This window comes from Coturnix japonica, chromosome 12 (assembly GCF_054131305.1).
Source record: "Coturnix japonica strain WE chromosome 12, WE-NBRP24, whole genome shotgun sequence".
Taxonomy (NCBI): Eukaryota; Metazoa; Chordata; class Aves; order Galliformes; family Phasianidae; genus Coturnix; species Coturnix japonica.
The window spans coordinates 19,268,947-19,281,919 of record NC_140674.1 but is presented as its reverse complement, the minus strand read 5'-3'; the positions used below and the strand labels follow the sequence as shown (position 1 = coordinate 19,281,919).

The 12,973-nt window shown below is 42.9% G+C and overlaps 1 protein-coding gene across 21 annotated transcripts in view; it reads right to left on the bottom strand.

The window, feature by feature from the left end:
• MECOM (MDS1 and EVI1 complex locus) overlaps positions 1-12,973 on the bottom strand; it is a 313,281-nt gene that overhangs the window by 155,249 nt on the left and 145,059 nt on the right. For all 21 annotated transcript variants that reach the window (XM_085513312.1, XM_032446644.2, XM_015871997.3 and 18 more), the window contains exon 2: positions 9,942-10,291. In XM_085513312.1, the coding sequence (XP_085369438.1) occupies positions 9,942-10,291 (350 nt within the window). The remainder of the gene's footprint in view (positions 1-9,941; positions 10,292-12,973) is intronic.

Sequence of the window (12,973 nt, the reverse complement as noted above, 5' to 3'; positions counted from 1 at the left end):
TTTTTTTCTTTTTTTTTCTTTTTTTCTTTTTTTTTTTTTTTTCTCTAACCGTATCGCAGGAGGGGGACGGCTGTAGCCCAGTTTCCAAAACGCATCAAATGCATCGGTCACAGGGAAAAGCCGTTCTGTGCCGGTGGCAGCCCCAGGGCACGCGTGGGGACACCACCGAGTGGGGACAGGGGGTGGGAGGGCTTCGTGGGGCCCGTGCATGGGATCAGGGCCCCCGTGAGCATTAATCCAGCTCTGTTTAGAGCCGTCTGCTATTTCAGGTCGTCACTCCGCTCCTCCTGACTCCCACTGCTGCGAGGCATTAGCATGGGGACAAAAGCTGCTCAAGCACCTATTCTAAACCCATTCAAACGTATCATTCAACCCTACTAAAAATCACACTCGAAATGATACTGTTGCAATCAGCTAAATTTTATTCAGGAATGCTGGGGCTGAAAACCAGAATTTTGGTCCTCTGCTTGTGCAAAGAGAAGCGTTTTGTTGCCGCGGGTGCTGGGATGGACAGTCAGGTTTAGCGGTGGCCAAAAGGCACAAAAGTATTTGAATGCAAATACCAAACGAGTCCAACACACCCAGTGCCTATCACGGGGCTTTCCTTACACACACAGCAACTTCTGCTACAGCCATAACTGCCTAATAATTAGTTAAACCACGCTTAGCTTGCATAGGTGGGAAGAAACAGACTTTGTGGACCGAGGATGAGATGTTACCTTAATCATAACAACACCATCAGATTCAACTGATTTGAGAAAAGCATTTGTGAAAGCAAGGAGCAGAGACCGTGCTGCTGGGGCTGAGCAGCTTTGCCAGCCATGAAAGGAATGGTATTTCAAGTGGGGGAAAGGCAGTGCAGGGTAATACGGTCCAGACTGCATCTCTGGGAGCAGTAAGGCTGGGAGGATGGAGGGATGCAGAAATGCTGACATGAGGGCAATAGGGAAGGCCTGAAGAGCAGGGAGACAGCAGAAAATTCAAGTATATTCTGGCACTGAGAAGCAAAAGGCATCACTAGAAAACTGCTTGTAGTTTGGCTTTAAGGGATATTCTCTGTAACTGCAGTAGCGCTGAAGCTATTCTATAATCCAGCTTCCATTTTCCCACTCAATACAGACTGGAACGTTTGCACCAAATCAGCATTGCTGCCAAGATTTCAAAATACCCACTGAGATCCACCTGCTGTAAGCAACAGAAATGCCATAACCACAAATCTCCCAGAAAACACGAACCTTCAGGCTTAATTTTGGATAAAGTGCACATAGATTCACAGCCACATTTCTAGAAGGGCAGCTTACCACTTGTGGCCACTTCAAGCAGACAGGAGGGCAATGAAAGCTCCTTTCCAACACCCGACCAGCTACGCACCAGGTCTGCGGCCCAGTGTGTAAGAGCAGACAGAAAGGGAAGGCAAACCTGCTGCCTGCCTGCTGCCAGCACACTTCATCAAGTTAAGACTAAGAACAACACTTTGGGAAACCCACTATACACAAGAGCCCCTTTATGCTGTAGCCTTCACCTGATGAAATGTTACTCTTTTTGTGGGATCTCTTACATCTGTCCATGTTAAATGTGGGGACTGTACTTTAAAGGAGGGCTAGTTAAAGTTGGTTTTTATTTGTTTTCCAAATTAAAGCTCGTCGTGTGCAAAGTTAATGTGATCAAATAGGGCCGGACTGAGATAACCTATACCTTCCCTCCTGTGTGTGCTCCTATTGTTCAGCTTGGGGCCATTAAGGCTGCCACCTGGATAAAATGTCACATTTACACTCTCTGGGGTGGAAATACTCTGTTAGTCACCTATTTTTTCTATTCCTGATTTCCAAACAAGTGTGGGTTCAGATCACTCTGACCAATGCATCTGGATCTTCAGGCCCCAGGAAGCAGGGGATTTTTACTTTTCTTTTGTTGAAATTTTACTGATATCTTTATTAACTCAAGTGCCTAGATTTCAACATAGCCTTTAAATGGAAGGGTGGTTTAGATGCCAAAGCTCAGTGCTGCGTCCATCTAGGCTACTCAGCATCTCCCCATGCACAGCCTCCTGTCTTCATTTGCTTCTGTTTAATGATGACCCCCTCTTTCTGCCCACATTTCTTCTAGTCTCTTCTCTGCTTGTTCAGCCATCAAGACACACCTTTGTTTCATTTAGTATGCAATTTTCACCTCTGACCCAAGAAACTAGTCTTAGGCTTCCTGAACTTTATTGCCTGTTAATAGACTGCTGGCTCTCTTTTCAGCATTAATAGAAATGGCGGTGAGATGTTTAATTGAAAAGAGGGACAAAGCTGGACTCTGAAAGGCAAAGTCACTATGGATTAAAAAAAAATACCCAGAAATAATATGTTTGAGGAGCTTTGGGTATTCTTTACAAGTTTGCACCTCTTTACACAAATAAGAAAGACATCATTGATTTAATTATCTTCCCGGGGAACAATGGTATAATGCTCTGAATGGTGCTAAATGATTGATCTGGTAATTCATCTTCCACTAACGACTATCTATGCATTTTGTTTCTCTCCAGTCCTCAGACTGGTGACATTAGCAGTGGTGTCACGGAGCAGATCTGGGCTTTCATAAAACACCCACAGATGCTCTTTCCTGCCTGTATTTAGGGACACGTGGTTATAATTTTGTCTCCATTTCTTTGTCTTTAACGACATCTTTGTATTTAACTACATCTGTTCAATTAAAATTAAATAAAAAATAAAAGAAAGACACGGCTGGAGTTCATCGGCTTTATGTCAGAAATAGCTTTGTAATAAAAAAGGGAGATGTAATTTTGTAAGTGTCCTGATGAGTGAAAGATACCTTCCCATGTTTTCAGAAGTTCTCTGTTTTCCGAATAGTTAGAAAAGAACATTGTTATAGCAAAAGGATATTATTGTACACGGAAAAGCATTATTAAAAATGATTTATTGTTCCGTGTTAGGAAACTTATAGGAAAAGTCTGATAATATATTAAACTTGTTTATTATGGACTTCATATAATTTTTGAATAATGCTGCTTTTTCTTTTGACAAGAGCAATAAACTCTGCTGGTATAGACATACGCTGATTATCCCAAGTCAACTGTGTTGCTTAAAGAAACATGCCCAAACAATCAGCTCTTGACAGCTGCATCTCTTGTTATTTACAATATCCATCACAGTAATAACTCACCATTTCTATATTAATAAGGCAGTGAAATTTATTATGATGGTATTGAAAAGTTATTAAGTACTGCATCCCAAGTGACAAAGTACCACAGCACTGTCACTATCCAAAAGCAGTTGCCCATCCATCACAAAGCTTTCCAGATGGTCCTGCATCTTTATCGCTCCCAGGTTGGTGACATCACCTGTTCACCCACTCAAAATTGATGATGAAAGCAAACAGATCTATCTTACTTACATTTACCAAATCAATTTAATTTTACAGGCCGTGGCTTAGTGACATATTGACTGTTTTCCTTAATGGCATCTACTGTACTTAATGCAGAGAACTCATCTTTGAATCCAGGCTTGCATAATGTGGCATTCCATAATAAATTTTTTATAACATATTTATTTAATGGGAAGAAATACGATTGTTTGTCAGTTCGATTAAATGTAATTATTCTCTTTGGTTCTGTCCTTTCTTATTTTTCTTTCTGATGTTGTCTATCCTAATGGCTAAATTCAGTTTACAGGTTTTGTCCTTTAAAGGGACACCTGACACATTTTACAGTGATTTTTCTGTACATTTTGGTAATATCACAGATCTATTCCACTGCTAGCTTCTCTCTCAACTGATTTATTGCTTGCTTGGACAAAGCACTGAGTTCAGGTAAACTCTACCCATGAGCAAATAACAACTACTGTATTTTGGATAGAAATACAGATTACTGGGACATTCCCCCAGTTCTACCCTAAAGGGGCAACAAAACTTCCTGCTCCCCCTCCTGCTCCTATTCCCCATTACACGCAATCCTTATGGCTTCACTCTGCTTTCCTCAGGATCTAACACTCCTCCTGATTAAGTTAAAACCCCAGTGGCTTTGTGGACAATGTGTACTCAGAACCGCGGATTGATTTTGGTGGCTTCAGACAGTGCCATGGAACGGGCAATTTTCTGCCCTCAAGGTCAAGGACAATGCAGAGCATCCACCAGCTGTCAAGTACAGAAACCATCAGTGCTATGCAATTCATTCCAGCCAAAAGCAGGAAAAAGGAGCAGCATTTTGCTCAGCTCTTCCTGCCACTGCTGCCACGTTGGCACTGGATTGGCTCTGCAATTTATCAGCACCAAGAGCAGCTGGGGACAGCCAAGTGGCACCTTGGCAGCTGTGCAACACCTACCTGCCATGTCACTCAGACACCCTGATTTTGAGAGATTTCTGAGCACAGGTTCAGCAGGGAGCCAAAGAGTGACTCTCATCTCCAGCTCCTGCTGCAGCAGCTTTACATGAACAGGGCAAAGTTGGAGGCACATCCCATCAGGCCTCACCAAGGCAGCACATCCCACCAAACAGGAGGTTCTGCTTAATCATGTTAATGGAAGAATTAAAGAGAACTGAAGAAATTAAGTAGATATCAATGGAGCAAAGGCAATGACAAATGACTCTCTGTGTTGTCCCCACTTTCCAACCCTCTTCCAATCATATGAAACAACTAAAAGGGCCAACAGTTCAATTTTGTGGTCAAATATCTTTAGTTAGAACTGGACATCAGGTTCACCTGCTCATATTGCTATTCAGGATCTGATGGTTGCTCATTTAAGCTACATTCTCTGTTCTGAACATGGAGAAAGCTGATGTTAGCAGCTGGGGCATGCAATGGACATCACACTTTGCTCATGTCTCACCCCCAGACATGGTTGCAAGTAACAGAATTCAGACTGGCAGTGCTAGCAGCACTGTTAGTAATGCCTCTTTTGCAAGCTACTTTCTAGGGGCTGTATTAAGCACCCTTGTACATGCTCACCTCAGGTAAGATACATGGTATGAACTCCATCCAATGTGGCACTGAACACTGTGTCCCTAACAGAGATCTTAACACTGCAGCTAAGCACATGCTTAACTCAAACACCTGGGTAATCCCTTTGATGATAAGCTAGTGCCTAAGTGCTTTATTGGATCTCAGCCAGAGTGCTCTATGCCTTGCAAAGCTGAACTCCAAATGGCATAAAACATCACCTACGTGTTGAAGAAAAGGTAAGGATCTCAGCCCCACCTGGGGCTGCCAGAAGTGAACAGTCTGTTGACCTGGGGAGAAAACACTATCTGCAAAACCAGCCTTATATTCATCAGGATGTACTTCTTTCTTTCATTACAAAGCAAATTGGTTCTTTTTAATTTCTAATTAGATAACTCATATTCTTACTCCTTGTTTTGCTTCATTAGTAATTCTGGCAAGGTTCGTGAAGTCCTTATACCTCTGCAATGCATACACAAGGAAGAAACATAGGCAAGGAATTTGCCTTATACTCCACCACATTACAACCAGCTGGTTGTACGGAGCTACGGAGTAGCTCTGCACATTAATGCTCCTAAAGACAGTTCAAGGAACAGCTGAGGTTTGGTCTGTAAGTCAGAGCATGGGTCCTGAAGCGTCAGACAACCACAGCAATGTTTATTTAACAATGGGACATGTTCTGTATGCCAAAGAAAAAATATTCAGAAATAATGAAGAATTGGTTCATTTTACTTTCCCGTTTTGCAAAATACCAACTTAATGGTCCATCCTAGTGTGAGTTCACTGACTACGAGGAATTTATTTCCCTCCATGCTGATGTAGTTTAGTAGGGATATCTAAGCAGGGTTTTTAAGATATTGCACCTCATGTCCAGTTCTTTAGATGTTGCTTTATATTCTGCAAGAGTCAGATGCTACTTTCAACATTCTAACAAAGGTTTTCCAAAGGAGCACCCAAAAACAGAGGGTTACAGACACACCAAGAGGAACCCACCGGTAATTCCCACTGATCTCATTCAGACTTTGGATGCTGAGAGCAGCAGGAAAATCAAGCAGTCGCTTCAGTCACAAAGTAACTTTGGGAGCACACGTTCTAGATTCCAGTTCTAGAAACCTATATCCTTACAAGTTGTAACTTATTTTTTCATAGTATATTTGGAACCCCAAACCTCCAAATACAAATTCATTCCTCCTACATTCAAATTTAGAAACATTTCCAAATCAAAGAGTGCAGAACTGAAACTTAAAATCACAGCTACTCCAGCCCCTGCAGACCAGTGGGAAGCCTTTGCTCCAGATCAATTTTTAGAAGCTGCTCAGCCTTCCCTGAAGATGTACATCAGACACATTTGAGAGGCAAACAAATAGCCCCCTAATTTCCATTCAGAAGTAATAGCCTCAAGTCAAGCATCTTCTACTGAATCTATGATGTTTTTCAGCCTTGCTGCCATGAAAGGAAAATATACTCTGCTCTATAAGCACATTATATGGTGCTTTATAAAGCTCTAAAGTATTTTTTACTTCTCTGACACGTTTGATTTATTAAAGTTTATTGCTCTTGTTTCCACCTTCCTAAATAAAGAAGTCAAAGTAGAGGATATAAAGAGCTGCAAAGATGTTGTTCCCATGAATGAGACTTGCACAGCTCGCTATTGCAATGAGACCTGGATTTGAATATTCACCCCACTCTGGAAGACTCTGGTGGGACACAGGCGCATGTGCATTGTGACCCATGTAAAGGCTCTCTTTAAAATACTCTCCGAGTTGTTTTTCATAGCAGGGCATGAACTATGATGAAATCACTACATTCGTGCGCTTCGCTTTTGTTTAAAAAATTACTGCCATCCCTTAAAAGCTTGTTTTCCTTGTTGATTAAGCAGCAGTCAATTTTCCCTTTTCAAACAACCCCTGAGCAACAACCACCTGACCCCCTCGGATGTTCGGGCTGCAGGCAAATACTAAAACCACAGTGACAAACTGCAAAAAAGCTTGACCTTTCCCCCTGTCCGGTGACCCCGTGTTCGATTTGTGCTTTAACCAACCAATACCTGATTAGATAATGCTTTGCTCCAGACCCACAAAATGAGATAAAATTCAAATTTATGGCTTTTCATTTAAACTGGTCCGCAGCACTCTAATCATGACCCAAGCACAACCATATCACAACAAATTCTCTCTGTCCCATGGTGTGTTTTATGGCTAAAGTGTATAAATGGACACAATGGACATTGTTTTCTCAGACTTGCTCTTGACAAACTGTGCAGTGATGCCATAGGGAGCCTTGCTATGGGGAGGATGTAGGCACAGGCTCCATGACATTCCTCAGCTTTCTGAAGCAAATTTTTCTACATCTCTTGCTTTGTTGCAAAAGTTAATAGCAGTATTTCCTCCAGCCTTCCCTCCTGGATGCTGCACACAGAGCCTGGTACCAACACAGACAGAGCACAGTCAACAGACAACAGAAGTATCCCAAACCTGGAAGTGCCCAGCACCATGACATTTGTGTTGGGTTGTGGGATTTTTTTTTTGTTGGTGGAGTAGTAAGAGAAAAGAGTAAATCAGTAATATGAAAGCAATAGAAAATAGTTAAAGAGGATGCTCAGTTTTCCTTCAAGAATCATTATAACACAGTTATACTCTTTGCTTGAATAGCAATTCATTCAACGTATTTGAAAGTCAAACACCATTGTATGTTCAGTGTTTCACAGAGAAATGTGTATCAGATGGAAAGGCAGGCTTCCCATGCTGACAGGAGGAGAAACGCCTAGTTTAATAAAAGTGCCCATTCAGGCAGAAAAAGGGACACCAGAAAAGTTTACCTTCCCCAAACTGTGCTGAACCACAGATAAATGATACCTTTTCCCATTGCTATCCCATGCTTTCTGTGGCATTCCCTGAGCCCACACACTGTTAAGTTTCTTTTTCATCCCAAGGCATGAGTCCAAGGAGATGCTGGTTTCCAAAGCAGCTGATGGTGAGCATCTGGACTGGGATGTTGGTAAGGTCTTCTGCAGCACTACCACATCCCCCACATCTGTCCTTTAGACTTGACCTCCCCTGCTCACCACTTCACTCGTTGTGTAGACTCTGGTAACCAGCATTTCTTTGTCTCCCTTCAATTCCAATAAACGTACTTAACCCACTTGTTGGAAAAATATTCTGTGTCAGGCTCCCTTGAGCACTGCAGAGCACTTATGGATGAGTGGCCAAATTACAGAGGGAGTCTGACTGTTGATTTTGTGTGATTTTCTTCCAACACTTTTCAATAGCTTCTTCCCAGCTGTCCCAAATACATAACAGTGTTTGAAAGGCACGAGTCCTGCAGTGTGAAAGGGATTCAAATCTGCCAGATTTATCAAGTTATGCATTTCTTTTCTTCTATTTTTTTTGGGGGGGGGCGTGGGAGGGGAGAGAAGGGGGATTCATAGGGCTACAAAGTCCTAAATATCGGAGCCATCAAAACTAGTCCTTACTTTTGCAGTATATTACCAATACCCAAGGGCACGCAAATCAAAATGCAGTCTACAATTTCAAAGTGTTAAACCTGAAAGAACGGTCGTGTCTCAGCACTTTGGTTCCAGTTTCTGTTATCAATACCTGAGCTTAATTGTGGTGTGGTTAAAAGTCAGCTTTTATGGTTTCCTGGTGCCTTGGTCAAAAAATAAAGATTTCTCACCAGCAGTTTCATTTCATCAGGGTCTGTTAACTTGATAGAGTGCTGCAAAGTCTATAATTTCTCCTGACACTATTCTGTCATATTGTCACTGCTCTCACAAGTGTTTAAACAACTGGATAGGAAGTCTGGAATGAACTCATCGAGGATTTATTGACAGTTAAGAGCTAACCAAATGTTTATTATCCACCATATCGGTGAGGTTCTGCTGCACAGAGGAACTCCACTTTTCCTGGGAACATGAAACTCCCCTGTACCCAGAGGTCAGCCGCAGCCCTGGGGAGCCGCATAAACTCCGCACTTCTCCCTTATCAGAAACCAAAGGCAAAGCACAGATGGCAAGCCGAGATCGTACTTTATTTCCACAGCACGTTGTTAGAACTGCAAATAAAACTATGCAAGAACAGTTCTTACAGTGCATAGTGCCATCCTCCAGACTGAGGTTGAGGATGACTGGCTTGCCCTACAACAGTCCTTACCACTTTACATCTACAGCCACCATTTAATGCCAGATATAGGAGAAAATTTCCTTCCCACTGTCATGAAGGAAAAAATTCAGTGGGACCACAGCCCTGTGATACAACAGCAGAGAAAACATGTTGTTCCTGAAGGCAGGGAATGCAGAAGGCAACCACAGTACTCACTGAAGTGAAGCCTTCAGCTCCTGCATGAAAACCAACATTTCTCAGAGCATCTGCAGAGGTAACATGATCCACACCATCCCCATGTGTGCTCGGTTTCTGACACTAGCATCCAAACATACTTTCACTGAATGAATGGCAAAATTCCCATTAACTTAAATGGAAGCAGGATCAAACACTCTGCTTTCAAAGACCCCGAGTAGCAGGAGGCTCTGCAGTAGCAATTTAACTTACTAATTGTTGTCACCAGGAAGTGGTGATGCACAGCACTGAAAGCAGCACCCAGCATCTCTACAGACAGACAGCACAGTGTCACCAACTGATCCCTCACCCCATCACATGGCAGGGTTGCACGTGAGCGAACTGAAACGGTGCAGAAATGTTCCGATAATACCACGTCTGCCTCTCCTTCCCAGAAAAGGAGGTCACCTGCCAAAATCCACCCACACAGTTTTCATGCATGAAGAGCAACAATAATTCCTACTTTTTTTCTTTTTTTCTTTCTTTTTTTTTTTTTTTAAATTTACATTCATTTTCATCCAGAAAGCACCACAAAGCCATGAAACAGTCTCAGTGTACACAAATATTCCCTGGCTGCTGAAGGATAGGACCCAAATTCTGCAAATACCTCTGTGTTTATAGACATTCAAGAGAACTCAACAGACCGAAGGAGGAATGCAAAGTGTCTTACCTCCCAACCGTAACTGGGATCTTTGAGGTGTGGCCGTTGCTCTCCTACGAAAGGGCCAAACTTTTCTCCTACTTCAATCTTCCTTTTGGTCCATATCCCTAATCCTGCTCCAGGAATGTTGGATTCTCGGAGCTCAAATTCAGAAGGAATGGGAATGTCATCGGGAATGTATATCGTAGCCTTGTAAGGAGAGCTCTCCTTTGGTGTGAAAGCTTCGCTGGAGGTGGTTGGAGAGGACGGCTCCTGGATGCTGACAGATGCTGGGCACTGGGCGTTTGCAGCCTCTCCATCAGCTTCTGGCACTTCCTCCAAGGGAAGCTCAGGAAAGCTTTCATACAGGCATTCATCACCTGAAAAAGAAAGCCAAATGGTAGGATTTGAAATATCCTGACAGGTTTTGCATGTGAAACCCTTTCACAAAATGGAGAGGACAGTTCGGTAGGCGGGCAGCACCCTCATCAATCACTGGTTCCCCTCGCCCTGCCAGGAGCTGAGCCTTCTCCCCATTGCAAGCCCAGGGGTTCTCTGTGGCATTTCTCAGTGCTCCTGACATCAAAAGTGGTTTACATCACCAAACACACAAAAAAAGTGAATTACATACAGATGTATATGCAGGCACACCCTATTGTCCAATCTGGTCCGGATATAGCGCTTTGCATTGCACACTCTTTGAAATTGCAATTGAAAGCCAGCATTATATGTTACAATTGAAATCTAAGTGAAGTGAAAAGCAAGAAAGCTTTACTGGTCTATCAGAGAGACAGCCTGAACCCAGAGTAGCCAAAATTAAATTTGATGGGCTCCAATTAGTTTTTGGAGGAAAGGATCCAGCCTACCACACAACTATTGGCAAGAACTTCAGCTGATGTAAATCAGTGTCTCATCACTGACCTCCATGAAATTCAATGGTCTGAATCAAGTTCAGGATCTAAACTGCACCTTATAGAGAACACAAAACTTCTCCTCTTACAGTTACAGAAGAATCTGGGGTAGATCCAAAATACATTTAAAAAAACCCCAAACCTTTGTTACTGGCACTTAGCCAGCAAACAAACTAAAAAGAAGAGGAGGAAAAACTCACTATTTTTGACAGCTCAAACTGTAAGGCTGATTCTAAATTCCTTTTAGCAAAGAAAAAAACCTCCAAGTGATCTCAGCAGGGATTTTAGCTGCATCAGAAATACAGTGTTCAACCCAACAATACAAGCAAAGGATACATAAAGAGCAATTCCTCACTATTTACATTAATTCAACTTTATCATTGTCACCGTACTTTGCACCAAAACGCATTCCACTTGACTCTAACTAAATAGGATGTGTGAATGCTATTCTCCAAGGAACAAAGTTGAGAGATCAGGTATCTGAGCAACGGAATATTTGCATAATATGGTGGCCCAGAAATTAGAGCGTTCCGCTGCGCTCGATGACCAGATTGACTCCGTCTCGGTGAAGAAACAGGAAACTTTAAAATGTTCTTTCAATTTCTTGCTCGTTTAAGAAACTATCCATGGTAGATTAGCACCGTATGCCTTTTCCACTAAAAACTGGTCATAGCCCATTATCTCTCACATCTTTGTTACATATTATCTCACCACATTCTATCTGTACTTTCATGCTTCTGGTGCTGCCTAAGACAAACACTGGGACATAACAAATCATTTGAATAGATTGCTCCCATCACATGACTGGTAAACTGGATTCTTCATCTGTGAGCAATTTATTCACAGCCATGAACTGTTTTTCTTTCTTTCATGTGGCACTGACTATGACCTCATGCATGTCACAGCAAAGTTCAGCTACCCATTCCCTCTTCCTCTGCCTCGGCGGGCTCCCTCTGTCCTTTATCTACTGAACCCCATATTGATCAGTTTGCCACTTTTCTAATACCTGGCACTCTAGAAGCAGAAAATCTTGACTGACCCCACCATTTGGCCAAGATGGACACACAGAGGGGATTTTCTATCATTTATGTTTAAGAAATCTTGCCTGTAATGGCTCGTTAGTGCTGAGTTCTGGTGAAGATGCTCAAGGAAAGTCATGCAAAAGACCTTGAAGCATCCTTAAGTCCATGCCTGGACTTTCCAGTCCTGCAGCAAAATTCAGTCTGGACTGCAGTGGACAGGAAAGATGTTGTGGAAAGGGCAGGGACACAGCTCCACCTGGATGCCATAATTCACTTCACTGATCCATGCTGAAGTGACCAGGTTAGCAGCCACCTCTGTTATAGCAATGCATTGCAGCTGCCCCCAAACTCAGCTCCCCTTGAGTACACAGGAAAGCTCAGCACACCATGACAGGTGAGCAAGTCTGGTCCACAACTCTCAAGCATCCCCCAAGCTACCCCATGCTCCCCACTACTGTGGGAAGCAGCATCACTTCCATTCAGACGTCTTCCCCCAACTGTTTAGATTGCAATCCTGTATAAAAGAATTCAGCTGGTTTTGAAATGAGAAAAAAAAGAGGAAAAAAAAAAAAAAAGCCATGTATACACATGTGCTGCAGGAAGAGAAATCACACAAGGAAAGTGATCTGGCTGATGATAAGCATATGGCTCATTGGAAGGGGGTGTTTAAAAGCTTCAGGCATCTAAATCCTACTGATTTCCCATGACAGTTGGGTACCCGCACCCAAACTCCTTCAAAAGTCCACCTCATGTATTCGGTGTTTTTCCGTTCCACAAAACCAGGGCTTTCCTCGGTCCCGCCATTTCTCCACCTAAAAGTGGCTCAGACAAAACCCACAGCCACAGCAAACAGTGCTCACAACCTGCCCACGAGCCAGCACAAGCTGTGTCTGCAGCCTCCAGGACAGCTTTGCAGATGTTTCTTCTCCCCCCTGGGACAGTCCAGTTTAATTTCTCTTTCACAGACCCGAAGGCCTCAGTTATACTTATCTCAGACTTTCTGGCTATGCTCATTTTAGCCATATAGGGTCAAACCTGCAACTGATAAATCGGCACTGGAAGGCTGGCAGGGAGACAAGCCCATTTGTGCTGCTCTATTGTGACTGCTTTCATTTCCAGCAGACACACC